This window comes from Podarcis vaucheri, assembly GCF_965113315.1.
Source record: "Podarcis vaucheri genome assembly, chromosome: 6".
Classification (NCBI taxonomy): Eukaryota; Metazoa; Chordata; class Lepidosauria; order Squamata; family Lacertidae; genus Podarcis; species Podarcis vaucheri.
In genome coordinates, this window is record NC_138764.1 from 54,111,906 (window position 1) to 54,132,249 (window position 20,344).

The 20,344-nt window shown below is 43.6% G+C and overlaps 1 protein-coding gene across 3 annotated transcripts in view; it reads left to right on the plus strand.

Annotated features, from left to right (window-relative positions):
- The window catches only part of LOC309534522 (phosphatidylinositol 3-kinase regulatory subunit gamma), a 246,006-nt gene that overhangs the window by 1,820 nt on the left and 223,842 nt on the right, over positions 1–20,344 (plus strand). For all 3 annotated transcript variants that reach the window (XM_082226732.1, XM_082226730.1, XM_082226731.1), the window contains exons 3-4: positions 15,893–15,988; positions 16,497–16,574. In XM_082226732.1, coding sequence (XP_082082858.1) covers positions 15,893–15,988; positions 16,497–16,574 — 174 coding nt within the window. The remainder of the gene's footprint in view (positions 1–15,892; positions 15,989–16,496; positions 16,575–20,344) is intronic.

The window sequence follows — 20,344 nt, forward strand, 5'->3', positions numbered from 1 at the left end:
GGGGGAATGTGCGTTCCCAAGAAACTTTCCCTGTTGAAATGTTGGCTTTGCTACTGAAGTGAGGCTTTCTTGAAAGCCCTATGATTTTACAGTTTATGGATGGTGTAGTTTGAGAGCCACGTTCTCCCAGAGCGTGATGTGTGTGAACCACTCGGGAATTTGAAGCAGGGCAGGCCAATTTTCCAGTTGGCGTGTCTCTTTTTGTGTGCAGGGTAATCATTTTCATGTGAGCAGCAAGTCACATGGCTAGCCAGATATGTGGATGCCTGTGCTGATGGTTGGGAACAATGTGTTTATACTGGGATGGGAATGGGGGGCGGGATTAGGAAGCCGCTTCTGGCTTTTGTTTTTATGAGAAATGAGTCTGACATTCTGAAATGTTCCATCTCTTTGAATTGTCCAGATGACTTGTATTAAAAAAAAGTCTGCTGTTAATTAAAGGAAGGACCAGCAGTGCATCTTCATTTGAAATATCTACAGAGGATCTTGAGGGCCATTTGAGAAGACAGAATCTGGGAGGTGACTACTTCAGACCCAAGTGTTGCTGAAAGCAGTACTTTGCAGACACAGTTCACCCTGGGGGAGCTGTGCTCCCATTGTGTGAGTGTGGGAGAGCTGTATTCTCTCACTCTTCAAATCAGTATTCCAGCCATGGGATTGATAATGATCTATAAGATCACACGCATGAGAGAAAGTAGTTTCCACAATTATTTTTATTTTTTCAATGTATAGTCCAAATTATGATTGACAAGTTGTGGCCCAAAAGCTGCACGCAACTGTAAATTCTCTTTGGACAGGTATAGCTTTTATTTTATTTTTTCAGTATCAACATCTTTACCCTTTGTGACTGTAGGAATAAATTGAGTATGTTTGGTGGCAAAGAAAAAAAGCGGGGGGATGGCCTTTGGTGTTAAGCAACAAGTTGCTTACCTTTGTTGGAGCTGAGGGATGTTATTGCAAAATATATCAGGTAATGCTAAGTCTGTGTTTTAACTTGTGGGTTCATTCAGTCCTTTTTTTGCTGCTTGCTTCGTGGCAGGGCCCTGAAGAGAGAGTGAGTGGATAGAGACACAGTTGGGACTACCTAAGGGCATTTGTGGACAGCATGGTCTGTGTTAATTCAGCACTTGGCTCTTTGCTTTTTACTCTCTACTCATGTAAACCAGATCTAACCCAGGGTTAGGAGACTCCTGCAAATGTGCTGGCAGTAAGCTGCGCACTGTGGCCAATGTGAACTCCATAATGCACAGCAGACAGATGGGCAGTTGGCCCAGGCCCACCAAATCCTTTGGAATTGCTTGTATCATTTTTATTTTATCCTTCTCTTCCACCCACTGAACACCCAGAGAGGATTACAAACCGGGGGTGGGATAGCAATATGTTAAAACAATTGTACAATAAAATGCAACATCACAACCACTCAAGGCCCACACGTTTCTCTTCCCCAATTCATGTACACCACACAAGTATGAGACCCCATGGAGCTAAAGTCTATTTCCTGGCATAGAATTTCCATGGTAGATGTATATGTGCTTCAGCTACATGTTAGCAGGTGTATAAAGTTAGGTGTTTGTGCCCATTAAAATCTTACGTGAAACAGCCTTTAGAACAGGGGTGGTGGTGTGTACGCAGTGACTATGGACTTTCAGGCTGCTTGGTTTTGTATGAAAAATGTACAGTGTGGATTGCTAGGCGGGGAGCGTGCAGAAGGGCAGAGAAACTGTCTAAGCAGGAATATTTGGTGGAGCTAATGATTTTGAAGTGGCTCCAGTATTTAATCAGAGCCATAGCAGCTGTGTTGATCCCATGGAATAAAATACTCAGAGCAGTGAGGCAATACCTTTTATTGGACCAAGGAAAACTCAATATAAGAAACACATTCAGGTTAACACAGCCCTATTCTTCTTATGTAGGCATATAGACAAGAGTGAAAGATGAACATTATACTCCCAGGCTGACGTTAACCCGTTAGAGTTGAGTTGAAAACAAAGGCATAGAATGTTTAACTTTGGAACAGAGGAAACTTTCCTGTCCCTTGTTTTGCAAATCTTCACCTGGTTTATAGCACAGTCTTATACCTGTTTACTTATAGGTAAGTCGCACTGATTTCAGTGAGACTTCCCAGGTAAGTGGATATAGGGCTGCAACCATAAATTCATCCTGGGCATGTAATTTGTGGTGCGTATACTAGCCACATGGCAAATCTCCCTATTGCTGAGGGTGTGAATCTTAAAAAAAGTTTATTACTTGGCCTTGGACTCTGAATGGGAGGGGGGGCGTTACTGGTTTGTTTGTTTGAGAGTGGGGCCCTAAGCTATAGCTTGTTTAGCTTATACATAAATCGGGCACTGCATATTTATGTTTTGGGGCTACTTCTGTGTTTGGTGCCACGTGCGTGTCATTTGGACACCCCTAAACCATTTCCTTCCCTTTACCTTTTAATTTGTATACCGCCTTTCTGTATTACTAAACACAAGGCAGTTTACAGCAACAAAATATACAACAAAGAACACACACCTTATAATAATCCCATCCAATACAAAAAAATCATAACAAAATAACTTTAAAATGGAACGACTTATATCAAATAAATATTCAATCATCTATTAGAATGTAATAGTACACAGTAAAATTAACTCTCAGAACTTCAGCAAATCATAATTAAACAGAATTTCACTCTTAACAATTATAATAATTACTAAACTATTATCAATAAAAACAACAATGCATAAAATACCACAATGCATACAAAACCATGTAAAAGGATCAAATTGAGAAACAAAGACATACAACTGATAAAACTTTTTTTAAAAAAAATATCCCTGAGCTCTTCTTTCCCCAGCTGTTCTTAAATCTATGGCCAGCTCAGCTGGGCTTGATTGCAAGTGGGGAAGGCGAGGCTCCTCTTTGCACTGCCTTACTGAGGAAGCTGACTCTGCTCCATTATTTTAGAGTTCTTATAGGGGTTTTTTGGGGTGGGACTTTTCTAAACAACTTCCGGCCAGGAGTACTGTGGACAGCAGGTTTGAGTTCCTTTGTCGTTTTATGAAACATCAGTTGTTGCCTGTAATAAGTATGATGCCTTGAACCGATTATTCCTAGTCATGTTGATGTGGCGGAAGAGCAGGATTAGGTCCTTAATGTATGCTGCTTTCAGGAATATGAACAAAATTAGTTGGTCTCTAAGGTGCTACTGGACAATTTTTTTTCATCCCCCCCCCCCCTTGCATCAGACCAACACGGCTACCTACCTGAATTCATTAATATAGTTATTTTCAGATGAAGTGTTGATGTGTATGCAATTCTGTTAAATAATCAATACCACAAACTTAGGGTGCCCTGGGCAGTCAGTAAAAAGATTCAGGAAGTCTCTTATTAGAATATCAGTAGTTAAACAGGACTACAGTTTTGCTCTGGGGTTTTTTCTAACCCTGTAGTTCTATATATACACACATACCTGGGAGGAAGCTCCATTGAATTCAGTGAGGCTTACTTCTGAGTAGACCTATATTGTATTGTTATAGAGACTTTGCTTTGTAAAAACAACAACCCTGTATTAAATGAGACAGGATTGTATTGGCTTCCCAGCTGAATAATTAAATAGAGCAGAATATTGGCCTAATACATTGTATTCAGTGTAACATTAAGTGACTATTTTAATATTGCCCATAGATGCCAGTGTCTGTACTGATTCGCATCTAGGGCTTTTAACAGTAACTTCATACATTGGAATTCAGCCAATTAAACTTTCTTTTAGGTGCAACTACAGTGAAGGGGAAAGCTTAATTAATTTGTGCGTGTCAGACTGCTGCTCCTTAAAGTTGACAAATCTTAGTCTGCCTGATGTTTCCCCTTCCAGCTAGATATCATCTGGTCCAGAACTAAATTGCAGCATAAGGCCACTGGCTCTGTTGTTGCCTGGGAATTTAAGGATGCTCAATTGATTGCCCGTTTTATTTGCTGGGTTGCTAAGCCCAATATGGAGTGTCTAAAACAGGTGACAGGAATTGATGGACTGCTTTAAGGTTATGGATTCCTCCTTGCGAAGAGTGGAGTGTGTAACAGTTTCGCTTTTATAATGCATTATTAATATCTTGCCTATTGCTAAGCACAATGCCGTTGTCTGATCAAAGGTAGTTTGCAGAGGTTTATGAAGAGTTTTGGCCAAGGGAAAGACAGGACATCTGGAAATGTGTAACCACTTTTTGTTTTCGTCACCTCATTCTCTCTGCAAAATTTTGACTTTCTTGCTGATTATGCATCAGGCACGTGGTTTTGTTGTACTTAAATTGATTTTATTGTATTTATAGTTGTTTTACCATGAGCTGTTTTGGAGCAGGAGGCTTCCCAGGGACAAAAGGTGGAATATAAGTGTCATTAATATATCTATATCTATATCATATCCTCTGTATCATCTATATCTATCTATATCATCTCCACACAAACTTATATAAGTTTCTGTTAATTTTTCTTAGTTCTTGGATGCTTTTGCCATACTGCACTCTGAGCATTGATACTTATTAACTGTTTGAGCTGACTGATTTGCACACACACACAGGGAACTCAGAGCAGATTGTTTCCTTTAAAGAGCTGCTTGCCAGTTTAAAGAGGAGACTGGGCCTCTGATTAGGAATGGACAAATAAGTTAATTTCTGGTCTGTGTCACTTTCACATGCGTTCTCATAAGTGCATTTCTGCACTAATTTACAAAAAAAAACACATGAAAATTTGCATCTAAATACATGTTGTTAAATGTGTCTTCCCTCAAAACACACATTTCTGAAAAATTTTCCCCTAGAAACAGGCATTTCTAAACATACTGTACCTCATAATCCACGGGTTTAGATGTACAATAGTACCTCGGGTTGCATACGCTTCAGTTTACATACACTTCAGATTACATACGCTTCAGGTTACAGACTCCAGTAACCCAGAAATAGTGCTTCAGGTTAAGAACTTTGCTTCAGGATGAGAACAGAAATCGTGCTCCGGCGGCGCGGTGGCAGCAGGAGGCCCCATTAACTAAAGTGGTGCTTCAGGTTAAGAACAGTTTCAGGTTAAGAACGGACCTCCGGAACGAACTAAGTACTTAACCCGAGGTATCACTGTATTTTATATTGTTCCTGAGCTGAAAACTGTGTTGCAGTGTTGAGAGAAGTGTAACATTTGATGTGCAGCTATTTTCTGATCCACACCTTAACCTTCAAAGGTGAGGATCAGGTCAGCTTGTATCAGAATGTGTAAAGATTGAAATTCTCAAGCCATCCATTCATCTGAATCATTGCACTTCTCCAGCAGCTCCCCTCTCACAGTGCGCACCCACAGTGCCTTGCTCAAGGCGGCATATGTCTGACACACTTTCTGCCTTGGGCCGTGGTGCTGGTTGAGTCATACCTTTGCTATTGTGAACATATGGAGGAATTCTAATGCTTCATTGGTCACAGAGGTTGTTAATCGAGCTGTGAAAAAAGTGGTTCCTAACTGCAGCCAAAGTGGAGACAGCCACAAATTGACCTCAAACTGGAGCTCTCGTCATGATTTTTTTCTCCCTAGAAAGGGATCACTGAGTTTGGGACCCTGTTCCTCTTTTGAGGGCCATCCAAAAATGTAGGTTTCTTCTGTTATACACAGTTATTGCCATAGACAGCAGGATGTATGGTGCCAGATGGGCCATTGAGTATATTAAAATATGTGGATAAATAGGCTGTATTCCCCCCCCCGCATCTGCTCCAGTGGGAGAGCCAGTGTGGTGTAGCGGTTAAGAGTGGTAGACTTGTAATCTGGTGAACCAGGTTTGCGTCTCTGCTCCTCCACATGCAGCTGCTGGGTGACCTTGGGCCAGTCACACTTCTCTAAAGTCTCTCAGCCTTACTCACCTTAGCGTGTTTGTTGTGGGGGAGGAAGGGAAAGGAGAACGTTAGCCACTTTGAGATTCCTTCGGGTAGTGATAAAGCGGGATATCAAATCCAAACCCCTCCTCTTCTTCTTCTTCTTCTTCTCTACTTCTGTTCCTCTAATTCTGTAGTTCTCTTCATCCCCTTACATTCTTTTGCATTTGTACACCTCTTAAGAGTTCACAACCAAATTTTGTATGTTGGTTCCTGAAACCAAGGAGCAGGTTTTCTTCTCTGTTTAAATACAGTTGGACTCCATATTGAATGAAGATGGTGGGTTGAATGAACCATTTGGAACTGCACTGATTTTTTGTTTTATTAGAATTCCCAAGCAACACTGATAAAGGCACCTCTGCTTTGCCTTTCCTTGGCTGATTTTTGTAGCCTCTTCCTTTTTAGTGTGCCTATGTGCACACAGTAAACTTCCCCAGCTTCTTCGGCTCACTTAATTCTTCTGTTATTTACCTAGTAATGTATACAGAAGTTGCTATTTGGGAAGTGGTATGATTCCTCCTCCTAAAGGTTGTGGGTGGAATGTAGTGCTAAGTGAACATCACATCAATGCAAGGATTTCTGCTTGGTGTGCCCCCTAAATCTGTTCTATGGGTTCCTTTAAGCCTCTGAAGCAAATCTGGAGAGGCCATGGGGAACATCCAGTGGGAAGAGAGAGGGGCAGTGATTTTGTGCAAGCAAAAATCCTTGTACTGATGGGATGCAGTAGTTGAATACCACCCTGTGGGTTGTATCCAACTGAGTTCCACTTAGTGGGCCGGGGTAGACTGAAAGGAATGGGCCTAGGTTAGTCATGCCCATTCCTTTCAGTGGGTCTACTTTGAATCCAACCCATAATTTTTAAGAGGTGGGTCATACCACCTCCCAAAGAGGTAGCATCTTCTCTCTACGTCACTTTTCTTACCTGCCAAAGCAGCACATGCAGGCAGGCTGAGGGGTGGGAAGGAGGTCATTTGGCAGTTGTGGCTGACTCCTGTTCCCTGAGCAAAAGGTTTGGAATTCCTTCCAACTAGTCACAGAGGATGACTGCCAACAATTTATGAATCTGTGCTGTCCCACAAAGAAAGTCTCTCTCAGGGGACTGAGATATGGGTCGTGTTCCACATTCCCACATCAGTTTGCTTTTTGTTTTGTTTTTAAATACGCATTTCTGTCTGTTTCTCTTAATATATACATATTTGCAAGCAATTTTCTCTTAATATAATGCATTTTAAAAATTATCTACACATTGTTGTGTGTACTCTTTAATGTACACCCCCCCTTTTTAAGCTGGCCAACAGCATTGCAAAATTCAGAGCAATGAATTTCAAGGATAGCAGTGTTTGGGTTCATGTATTGAATCTAGTAGCTTCCTATTAAAATGCGAACCGAATGGATTTCTCCCCTATTCTTGGTTGGGTTTATGGTTTTACCATCTTCATTATCCCCAGTCACCCTTGCACAGATGCAGGGCTAAAAATAATTCTTAATGAATTAGGAGCAAACGTTGTTCATTTCTTCCGTGGCCTTGAAAGCCTCTGCTCTGAGAAGCATTAAAAATGTACTGATTAATTAAACTGAAGAAAAAGTTCTGGGGCTGTGTTTTAATTGACTTGGATAACATTTCAGGAAAGCTTGGTTTAGTCCACAGGCTGCAAGGAGCTCTTGTTGGCTCGCTAGAGACATAAGGCTCATCCACACTTCCGCTATTTCCTTGCCTGGAAACTGCAGGTCCGAGCCATTTTCCTGCTTGACCCACACTTTCTAGGCATGGGCCCACTGGTGCCAACTCCAGGGTGCCCAGGCACCCACAAAAAATTTGTTGTGAGTGCCTGGTTTCTGCTCTGCTGCCACCTCCCTCCATCCCTGGGTGGCAGCCTTCAGGCCACACCCCCCTCTACTTCCTCCTCCTCTATCCAGGGCTGCCAAACCATACCAGATCTTGACAGAACCAAAGAACTCATGACACACAGCCCTGGTCAACATTGCCAGTGGCAATGGATTATCAAAGTTAACCTTCCAACAGCTTCTGAAACATAGAGAGCAGCCTTCCACCAAGACACCTCCGTACATCTAGCTCAGTGTTGTCAACACTGACTTACAGCTGTTCTTCAGGGATTTGGCCAGGGATCTTTCCCAGCCGCACCTGGAGATATTGGGACTTGAACCTTGGTCCTTCTGTATGCAAACAGAAGTTCTGCTACTAAGCTACAGCCCTTTTGGATGGCCACAGTCTCTCACCTCAAATTAAATGTTGGCCTTAGGGCAATTCTTACTTTTTATCACCCCTCCAAAGTGCAGGAGTTAAAGGCGCCACCATGAATTCCCCAGTCTGGTTTCATTTTGTGTACAGAGGAGTCGGTGTGAATAAACCTAGTCAGATCCTTGTTAACAACCTATTATTAGCAGCCGGAATGCTTAATTGCCACCAAATCGAACCCAGTAAATTACCTTCTATAATAGAATGGCTAGATAAAATGTGGAGCATGGCAAAATTGGAGAGACCGAAGACTATAGAGACAAAATATTTTGAAGAGAGATCATTTTAATTTGGAGTGAGGCCTTTTGGTTGGTTTAACATAAATTTAATAAGGGAGCCAAGCAAAGCACTGGCTAGAAGCTGTGCTTCAAAGCCCTCTTGCTCATTCTGGCCGAGGTGAGAAGATGCATTGGGGTGGCACAGTTATGTTTTATTTATATGCCATACCAACTCCACACAGTTTCAGCATAAGAGTCTGAATCATCTCCCCCTCTGGGAATGGGCTGACTTTGGATCTGCCTCCACTCCTGCAACACTCTGCTACAGGGCCTTGTTCAGGACTGCAGCTCTTGGGAACACTGCCAGAGGTAACCTGTTCTGTTCTGCTTTCAGCTGGTGCAGCAGGGATCTCTGCAGCGGTACATGAGTTTTTAGGGGATGTTAGAGATGGATGTGCTGATCTTGCTGTTGAGATCCCTATTCTCCACAGGGCTCCTTTCATCCTTCTGTCTAAAAAAAAAAAAAGCCATGCACGATCATGTAGTTTTTCATTTGCATTGCAGATATTTTTTTTAAAACCACTACAAAATCTGGGTCAGTTTAATGCATTGGCCAGCTTCTGTACTAGCTGTTTCCTTTGGCCTGTACTGACGTTAGGGCAGATTGAAATGTCAGGCTTAACGGTCCATTTCCTGGCTATGTGTGGCTGAAGTCAAAACTCCTTAGTGTTAAGACCTAGGAAGGACCAGGGGGCAAAGGAGGAAGGGGACGCTGTTGCAATGGTTTAATATGCTATTTGCCCAAGACCAATAGGAACAATCCTGCTGCCTTCCACACCATTCAAGTGGAAAAGGGACGTCAATTTACTGCGAAACTCTCTTATTTCCCGTAGTGTCACCTCCTTGGTTGACATTTCTAGATTTTTGCAGCTGTCATGTTAGCACAGAAAATGCTTCAGTGACTAGGCAGCTGGGGAATTACACCTTATGCTCCAAGGCTCTTAAGCAAACCAGGATAAAAAGGTCCCCATGCACCTCAGGTAAGATGAGGAGGGACTTTTGAAGGTGGGTGCACAACTTTCCTCCAGACTGGCCAAGTTCCCTTTGCCCCTCCTTCTTTACACTGCCACCAACCTCAAGTGCAGAGAGTTAAGCTGCATCTTCTGCTAAAGCAGGGATGGGGAATCTATGGCCCTCCAGATCAGTGTTCTTCAACCTGGGGTCTCCAGATGGTGCTGGACTACAGCTCCCGTCATCCCCAGCCACCTCAGCCAATGGTCAGGATGACGGGAGTTGTACTCCAACAACATCCGAGACTCCAGGTTGAAGAACAGTCATTAGCCATGCTGGCTGGGACTTATGGGAATTGGGAGTCCACCAACATCTGAAAGGCCACAGGTTCCCCATCCCCGGAAGGAACTCAAGGTGGCTAATGGTCAGAATGAACACCAGTTTGTTAAATCAGGGTGGCCAAGCCATTCTCAGGCCAAGGGCTGCATTGACCCAGAGTCAACCCTCAGATGGGTGCTTGTGACTGCATATCAAAATGCAGGTGGCTAAAGTGTAAAAGTGGGCATGGTGAGAACTCCAGATATCTTTCCCATCACCTACTGTATTCAGTTAAAAAGTGATTTCAAAAATCACATTTTTATTTGGTAGGCTGGGGTCATAAACCATTTGGCATCACAGCAAGGCACCCATGGGAATAGCCAGCAAATTTTAAAATAAACAAAAATTTTAAAAGGGAAAAAAAAACAGCGTGACAGATGAGGGGGTCTTCCTGGCAAAGCCCCTTTTTGTGGAAGGGTACCCCCCCCCCCGTATAATCACAATAGGTTACTACCTTCAGACTGAAGCTCCTAACAAACTATCTGTCCAGCTACCTGTCAGGGAACTCTCTTTCCAGAGCAGCTCTAGGAAATAATAAAAAGAAAGGAGCCTTAGTTTTACTTTCCCAAAGCCCAGAGGACACCAAATCTTATAGAACCTTGTGAATTCTCCCCAGGACTCATGTGGTAGCTTAACAACTGTGCAGCACATACAGAAGATTTTAGCAAGAAATTCTAGGAAATATCCCTTTAAACCAATGAAGCCAGATTGTCAGAGCTTGTAAAGAAAGCAAGGCAACAAAATCAGAGTCTTGCACATAGAAAAAACAACAAAAACCACCAATCTGACTGAGCTGGTTACATTTTAACTGCTTGCCTGGCTGAATTTAACCAATTTCGGCCTCTTTCGTTGTCCCTTCTTTACACTCTCAGATTCACGGGATTGCCCTGGGGGTGGGGGAAAGATCCCTGAAAGATCATTAAATTGCATTTGGGGAAAGAAAGGAAAAACCAGTACAGTGTTGCTTTGCAAATGAAAGGCGTTCCAGTGTGGCTTGCACCCAGGAAAAGGAGCGCTGGTGCTTTTACTGGCCTTGCATAGCTCACGACCCGTGCCTATTTCAGCTACCATGGCCGGGCATCCGACTGCATCCTGCCCAGTTAGAGCTCCCTTTCTGCCCCCTCCTTTCCCTGGGGGCCTGGTGTCCTTGGCAGCCTTCGCTCCCTGGCCAGCTGCTCATGGCAAAGGTGTGAAGAGAAGCATCTCCTTCCGCCCATCCAGCTGTCAGAAAAGAGCCAATGAAACCAAAGAGTACAAACAAACTTGACCCAGTTTTGACAGACAGGGTTTTACAAGAGGAGTTGCTTCAAACCAACACATAATAAAATGGGGTTTTAGTTCAACTAAAATTCCATCATTAGAGATTTCCCCCATCCTTTTAGAACACACTGCTCCTAACTCGTGAAAAGGCCATTGCTTTAGGCACATGGAAAAATGGCATTGCTGAGTTTGTGTTGAGTGGGCTGCTTGCACACCAATGTGCCTACCACTGTCCCTAAAACTTGCCAGCTCTTGAGGTTTGACCCATATTTTTTTTTATTTCAGCATTTGATCTTTAGTTTTAGGATTGCTTTGAAGGAAATCCAGATTCAACCAAAGCTGGATCCTTGGGCCTTGGCCAAAGCCTAATTCATGAGAACCTGGACACATAGCAGCTGGCAGTACACTCTGCACATTATTCTTCTGTGCACACAGCGTCCACTTTTCCAGTGTCTTCTCACTGCTGATCAGCATGAAAAAGCCAGTGCTGTCAGGCTATGTGTGGCTGGTGTAGAAACTGGTGACACTTTCCTCTGTGTACGGATTAGGACCACGTTACCAATCTGCATTTCAACATGGTACCAGAGGTACTGTGAATCAACCCTAAGGTGAGCCAGGATCAAGGTTTCATGGAGTACTGTGTGGCATTTGTTTCAGACAGCAAATTAATTTGTTGGCAAATGGCAAAACTGGGTTTTTTAGGGCACTGCAATTAACAGGATTATAACGAGTGTACAAAGGAAGACCTACATAAGAAAAAACACCTATGGCATTCCTGGAGGGAGAGTCATTCCATTTATTTGGTTGCACAATAAAACATCAACAGTAAAAGTAATTGCAAACATTTAATATATAAAATGTCAAGGGTGCTTCCCAGCCAAGGCAGATAATTAAGTATTTATTCTCTATAGCTCTGGATATCTATCCACACCAATCTCATGGCTAGGCAGCTATTCCCAGCCCTGCGCTCTAGGGAGCATTTGCAGCAACAGGGGGCCACTCTCACACCACCAGCTTGCGTACCTTCCCCCAACAGATGCACACAGCCAGAAATTGCGCCTGCGTGGAAACTTTCTCTGTGCCTCCCATTTCAATTCCCTCCTGGCTCTGGGAGACAGTGGTGCAGGAATGGTTGGGGAAGCACCGGGCCCTTCACTTGCCTGACCTACCTCTTCCTCCAGCTCTGAAGTTTCCCCTGCCTCTGATCCTTGCCTCCTGGTTCATGCAGATCCCTACAAACCACTGCCCCCCAAGTTAGATTTCAGCCCCCCTTGCCCCAGGGCACACTTGTCAGGGGCCCGCCAGTCCCTCACATCAAATGATGGAAACAGCTGAATTATAGAAACTCTGGGCAGTTGATTGGGGGATATCTTAGTACACTGCAATTCACATAAACACTAGTGTAGCCTGAACTGGCAGTGAATGAGCAGGGGAAAAAGAGCTTGGGGTCATGGTGGATAATTTGATGGAAATGTTAACCCAGTGTGTGGCAGCTGTGGAAAATACAAATTCCATGTTAGGGATAATTAGAAAAGGGGTGGAAAATAAAACTGCCAATATCCTAATGTCATGCTATAAATCCATGGCGTACACCTAGAACGCTGTGTACATTTCTGGGAGCCTCTCCTCAAAAGAGATATTGTGGCGCTGGAAAAGGTTCAGGAAAGGGGAACAAATATTTGGGTGTTTTTAGTTTAGAGAAGAGGGGACAGTATATAGGTGTATAAAATTATGTATTATGCTGCAGAAGCGGTAGCAGAGAGGTTTTTCTTTTTCTTTTTAAATATTAAAACCTGGTGTCATTAAAGTAAGCTGAAAGTTGGAAGGTTCAAGTCCTCTTCACACATTCCATCACTTGGCTGTGGAATTTGTTACCCCAAGGCAGAGTGATGGCCAACAACTTGGATGACCTGAAAGGGTGGGATGGACAAATGCATGGAGGATAAGGCTGTGAACGTCTACCAGACGCAGTAGCATTCTCCTAGTGTCAGAAGTCATATGCCTCTGAAAGCTAGTTGCTGGGAATCACAAGAAGGAAAAGTGCTGTTGCACTCATGTCCTGCTTTCAGGCTTCCCACAGGCATCTGGTTGGCTACTGTGAGAACAGGGTGCTGGATTAGATGGTCCTTTGGTGGATGGCGCTGTGGGTTAAACCACAGAGCCTAGGGCTTGCCGATCAGAAGGTCGGCGGTTCGAATCCCTGTGACAGGGTGAGCTCCCGTTGCTCAGTCCCAGCTCCTGCCAACCCAGCAGTTCAAAAGCATGAAGTGCAAGTAGATAAATAAGTACCGCTCCGGTGGGAAGGTAAATGGCGTTTCCGTGTGCTGCTCTGGTTCGCCAGAAACGGCTTAGTCATGCTGGCCACATGACCCGGAAGCTGTACTCTGGCTCCCTCGGCCAATAAAGCAAGATGAGCCCTGCAACCCCAGAGTCGTCTGCAACTGACCTAATGGTCAGGGGTCTCTTTACCTTTACCTGGCCTGACCTAGCATAGTTTCCACCCCCACCCCCCGAAGGTGCTACAGAGAGGAAGCAAAAGTGTGTGTAGAGTAAGAAATGATAGTCAGGTATCAGGTTGCCAGACAGTAGTTTCCAACTACGTGCCAGTTTTGTGGGAAATAAACCCTTATTCGTTTATTTTTATTACTTGAAATATTTATATATACACCATATTTCTCTGGGACTAGTTACAGGGTGTTTTATGCAATTAAAATATCAAAGCAATACACACACACACACTTTTATTTATTGTTGATGGCTATTTTAGTTACCTGTTTTTTCATGTTGTAAGCTGCCCTGAGCATGGTTTTATCTATGGAAAGTCAGCATACAAATAAAAGGATGTATGTATGCATTTATGAATACATATGTGTGTATGCAACTGCAGCGTCTCCTTGCCATTTCCTTGAAAGCAGCTACTTTGCAATGGTTGACTCTGTAATCATTTATTTCTGCTGGAATTGTTTTCTGGTTTTCAGAGGTAGCTTTCACTTTTGCACTTGCCAGTAGGAGACAGCTCAAGTATATTCAAAGTGCAAATGTTTGTTTAATCTCTCATATTGCTTTTCTGATTCTTTGCCCATTTCAAAGTTGGAAGAATTGCAGCTTCCCGTTTTGCAGGGTTGTAGAGAATTGTGCAGTAGGCCTCATCCTTTGCACACTTACCTGAACCTAATTAGACTTAGTTTAGAGTAGACACTGAAAGAGCTTCTTTTACAATCTCTTGCATCATTCACCACAGCAATCAAATACACGGGAATGGATTTGGAGTGACTCAGTGCTGCTCTATGAACACTAAGATTGCAAATTGCAACTCCTTCATTTCCTGATGCAGAAATGAGGCAACTCTAGTTTTTGCTGACCATTCCCACTTCACTCCTAATGTCCGCTCTTCCCGTACATCATGCTGTTGACACCCACAGAGTCTAGCTCAAGATGGTGATGCACTGAAGAGAGTTACAAATATAAACATGAATGTACAGGGTTTACTTCTGATTATAGTTAATATTTTTGTAACAATTTCTAGAGGGGTAGCCTTGTTAGTTTGTTGCAGCAAAGTCTAGTCTGGTGACACCTTAAAGATTTAATATTTACACATTTAAAATTTATTACAGTATGATGATTTGCTCTTCAAGGTATCATAAGACACTTGGGTATTTTTGTGTACCTGACAGACTCTGTTGTGCAAAGCTGCTGCAGAGATGAGCTCACTTTGGGTTTTATAATGTAAGGAGCCCTTGTCCAAGCTCTGATGTCAGTAATTCCAGCTTCAAAAACCGGATGAGATTCCAATGCTGTCCATTTTACCGCTTCTTCGGGACTGGAACAGGACTCTGATTTTTGTGGTTTTAGAGCCATCTGCTGGCCAGGATTCATGCTCGTAAATGTGCAATAGTCAGAGTTTGGGAAACCTGCACAGGAAAGTCAGGTCCATGTTTTGGAGATCTGGAGCTATGAAACAGATTTTGTGTAGCTTGCTTAAATACATATTAGAATTGGGAGACCATCTGTATCCACATGCATTCTCCCCCCAAAAAAGTTCATTAAAAAAAACTACAGACAAAAAAAACAACTTCAGACGCAGTGTAGAATTTTCTGACAACCACAGCAAAGAAAAAAACCACAATATATAGTGTACATAGATTGTTCCTTTTAAGATAAGAGTGCTGTATAACAAAATCCATAATAAACAATAGCTTCAAAATACAGAGAACACAGACGTTTTGATGATAGAATATAGTTTAGGAGCGCACGTGCCTCCTGAACCAACTGTGAAGTAATGAGCGTCTTAGGAAATTACTAAGAGTCTGGGTGGTGCAATGTCATTTAATGTAAAGAATTACTATCTGAAGTTGCTTTTTTCCTGCTTCCTCCTTGACATCATGTCTATTAGATTATCAGCTTGTGGATGGGGACATTGTTGCTTTTAAATTTGTGTACAGCACTTAAAAACTTTAGGCATTTTATAAATAATAATAAAAAATAGTTGTTATTGTTTTTTTAAAAAAGAGTGATCCAGCAAAGGTGGGGAAAAGTGAGACACTCAAGTGACTTAATGCTCAAACTACATGATAATTTTCTGTTCTTCTAAACTCAATGGCATACAAGTGAATTGTGACTAGTGAGGGATGTTGGGAGTTGTAGACCATGGAGGAGGGTCACAGGTTCTCTACCTTTCCTTCATGCATTCAGTTTAGTAGCTGGAAGTAGCAACCAAATCAATTTTATTCTTTTTAAAGCCAGTACCTGGCCATCTAGCACCAAACATATCCTGCAAATTTGAGCCTGTGGGAGACTTTGACAATTTTGCTGCTTGACGTTGTGCTGGAATGAGGAGTGTATGAGTTCAACAGTCTTGTTTGCCTCTCTCTTCCTAACAGGACCTCCTGGGCAGATGGAGTTTGTTGACTGGTTAAATCTCCCTGAACAAGCACTGCTGGTTGTAAAGAGACTTGTTGAAGCTTTGGAAAAAGAAGGTATAAGAAAAAACTCTGTTGCTGCTAGAATTCATTGTTGCTGCTGTTTGACATTCCACATCCTAAACTGCTGATCAGTATATAATGTTTGCTATTAGTATATATGCAAATTCCAGAGAAGCAGTGGCCTTTGTAAAGAGGAGGCAGACGGCTCATCATTTCTGCCCCTTCGGACAGTGCCCAGTTGCTTCCCTACTTTCATCCCAAGGGCCAGGTCCAACCCGGGCCAAACTTCCAGGGGCCGCATTCTGATAGTGAGCAGTGCTAGAGGCAAAAGTGGACGGGGTCAGAATATTGTGACTGAAATGCAGTTGTTCAAGGAAGAAATGATTCAGTTTATAAAGGGTGTGTGTGTAAATATAATTGGACCCTTTCTCCTGGTGATGTAATTTCACTGGCTGGAACTTCTTCAAGGCCCCCTTGATTAGTTGACCATTTTTGAATGGTAAGAAAATCTTACTGTGTTTCTCTCTCTCCCCCCCCCCCCCCATTTCTGTTGCATTTACAGGGTTAGATAATGAAGCCCTTTACCGATCACCTCCCAGTTCCTTTTGCGACGCTCAACTCAAGCAGCATCTGCTGACAGGTAAGACATGGCTTTGGGGGTTCTATGCAGAAAGCAGCATTCAAGCAGTAAGGTTCCAAACCCCCCCCCAAAGTGGAGTTCTCTCCCTGTTGCGAAGAACACAAGCCTTCTGAGTACAGTGGTACCTCGGGTTACATATGCTTCAGGTTACAGACTCCGCTAACCCAGAAATAGTACCTTGGGTTAAGAACTTTGCTTCAGGATGAGAACAGAAATTGTGCTCCGGCAGCGCAACAGCAGCAGGAGGCCCCATTAGCTATAGTGGTGCTTCAGGTTAAGAACAGTTTCAGGTTAAGAACGGACCTCCGGAACGAATTAAGTACTTAACCCGAGGTACCACTGTATAGGGACCACTTATGAACATGGACCACGAGGAGTTAATGGATGTAGATCTGAATTGTGTAGTGCTTATGAAGTCCTCTGCATTGGGTTAAAGGACTAAATTCTATTCTTGGTGCCAGTGCAATCATCAGGGTGATTCTGTCTATTCCGCAGAACCTCTTGGGTCACTCTTGTAGCAAGGGGAGCGCACTGCAGGAGCTAAGGGGAGCCCCAGCTGATGAACCACCCTTTTTTCAGCTGCCAAAGCATCAAAGCAAGTTAAGTAGCTGGGTGAGTTTAGCAGCAGGGCAAGGAGGCCAGGGCACACTACTCTGGGCACACTTCTCCTCTCCATGACCTAAGCTTCTAATAAAGTAACTTAAGAAACTCCCCCCCCCCCAAAAAAAAAAAAGCTAGCAGGTGTTGTGGGCTTTCCAATGTCCTGCACTGTCTGTCATATGTACTGTTATGAGCCTGTAGCACTGTTGGAATCAGGCTTGGATTTGCTGGCTCAGATGGAGAAGGAAGAAGAAACAGAGGGGAGGATTGTACTGTTGGAACCTGGGTTGGAGGAAGGGGGAACCTCCCCTTCCCGCCCCAATTTCATCCACTTTGGAAAGCGAAGTGGGCCCTCTCCACCGACCCTCCCTCAGTGGACTCTGGGGCGGGTTCTGATCAGCCCATGATGAAGGCTGAACAGGGGGAGGACTACTGGACTAGAGAGAGAATAGGAGTGTAAAGCCTTCACAGATGGGAGCAGACACACCTACCCTGATGCAGTGTGAACTTGCAAGCTCAACGTTCCCACAAGGCGAGAGAGTCTCATGGGGAGTGCACCATGCCTTGTCTTTTAAAACTTGGTGGCAGAGGTAGGGAAGCTTATTGGGACATCTTTGTCACTTCCATCCAGTTCTGAACTTCTTGTCCTGTACCTGAACCCTTGAATCCTGACTCCTGAGCTTGGAGTGGTTCAAAAATGCAATATCAGAAGCTCAACTGGAGTGTATGGTTCAGATCAGGAGAGGTACTGCCAGAACCAAGAGGATGCCCTCTTTATTATAATTAAAGGTGTGCTAAAGGGGAAATTGCAGAGAAGCTGAATGAATTTATTTATTTTTTGCATCTGTCTTCACAGCAAAAGATACAGGGCAGATAGGGATCTGAACTAACTTTCCAGGAAAGGGAGTCTGGGGAACAGAGGAAAACAGTGGTGGCAAGAGGTGAAGTTCTAGGCCTAATAGAGAAAACAAAAACTGACGAATCTCTGGGTCCAGATGTATCCGCCTGAGAGTTCTCAAAGAACTCAAATGTGAAATTGCTGACACACAAACACACTGTTTGCTTGTTTGCTGGATTTCTCTCTTGCCCTTCCTCCCTAAGGATTTGGGGTTTTAAAAATCTGTACATACCTTCTTGCTGCATAGTAAATTCTGTTTTTGAATCATTTGGCCACAAGATGGCATTGTGGCACCAGGCAGTGTAGAAGACAGCTCTGTTCCTGGCTTACTGTGTTTGTGAAGGAGGCAGCGTGATGCTTTGTAGCAGCACGCTGATCCACCCTCCTGTTACCTGCGCTGGTTCCTCTCCGGTCTGTTGCCTTTGAGCGGGTGCTGTTTGCAATGATGGGGAGGATGCGGTGTCAGACTCAAGCAGCCAGGCTCTCTGACAGCACAAGCCCAGAGGCTGTCACGCCAGGACGTGTTGCTATGGAGAGGAATCTGACGGGATATCTATATAAAGAAACATGAGCTCATCCATCCTCAGCAGAACTAAGAAGCCAAGTCCCGAGGTACCTTATTGTCTGTAGCGAGGCACACTAGAAGCAGCTGCGAATGTTCTCACATTCAGCTGGAGAATGAAACACGGGCAATGTGTCTTATCATCTGCAGGCCAAGCCGCAAAAACAATTTTCAGGCTATATCTGTATCTCAGAACCTTCTAGTCCAGGTACATGTTAAAGGCATGCAGCTGGTATTTTTTAAAACAACAACAACAAATTTACCCCCCCCCACGTCAACCTGTGGATTCCTCCAAAGATTCAGTAGGGGGAGCCATGACAGTTAAACTGGTGCAAAAATTATGATGGGTTGCATGATATAGGAACACATGCAGCAGTGGGCCATGGTAAGAGCTGGTGGTGTGTGGGACCATAACACAGGCAGACTGACACCTGTACACAAAGATCATGGGCACTTGGGGAGAGCTGTCCCCGCCTGCCTTCCTCACCACCACAATCGCACTCCCCACCCCAGCTTGCCTAAACAGCTGTGGGGCCAAGGGATTCATAGCTTACATAGGGAGGAAGACACATGGGCACAGGGGACAGTTCGGTGGCAAGAGGGTTTGAGTGGGTACCCATGGCGTGCCACACTTGAGGGCCTGTGAAAGCTGCATGCAGCCAATGACCTGAAGCTTGTCCACGTGTGGTACACGTGTGGTACCTTGAGGGCAAAGGACCACCCCTTTATGCGCACAAGAATTGCTGAACTAGGACATAAGAGGTTAGAGCTTTATTCCATTGCCCCCAAATTAAATATTGTGAATATTAAATATAAGCTTCTTGCCATTGTGTATCAGTTTGTTTCCTTTTTTCAAAACATCTCCACGGTAGCCACAGAAAAACAATTTGCTCTTATCAGGCTTTGAAATACTATTTTAAACAAAATCTGAGCATCTGGGTGATTGACTGGCTGCTGTCAATGCTGACCTCAAGTGGAAACAAAAGACCTTGTTCCAGCCATTACGGTTCACTCTCAATATAGTGTTAGGAAGCAACGGGATAGATCCTGGACTCATTCCTGTGGCTATATGCTTATGAAAGTGTTTTGTGCAAATGAGCCATCCTTGCAGCTTGCTTTTGGAGATAGTCCTGTGAACCGTGAAAGTATTCCTGACAGTTGGCAGTCTTGGGATTGTCTATGAACAAGTTGCTTAGATGACCAGTTATAAATGCCTTCAAAGTTATGAAGCCACAGAAATCGCTTCAGCTGCAAAATATTACATTAGAACAGGCCTTGTGTTAGTTTTTTCTTTGCTGAAGCTGAATGTCTCAGTTCAGTTGTGCTGAATTTGTGCAGCTGATTTCCACTTTGATATGCAAGGCAACTCGGCTAATTAAAGTCAACTTGAATGAATTCAATGAATTTTGACCTCGTTAAATAAGGAAATTAAGTGTACTCAGTGAAGCCGAGTTATGTGTGAACATTCCCAGGGACAATGCAAGTTTTCCAATAGAAAGTCGATTTAAGATGTCTGGTGAATGAATTTGCAGCTGCAAATTATGAAAGTCAGGGTTTCTGTTGTTGTTATTTTCTCTACATCCAGGCCTCACTCTTGTTCAACCTGAGTGCATTGCACTGACACAATATTTATTCCAAGCTGAGGCCCACACACAAACACTTCCATCCACATGAAACTATTTATCTAAGACCCAGAACAAGAGCATATGT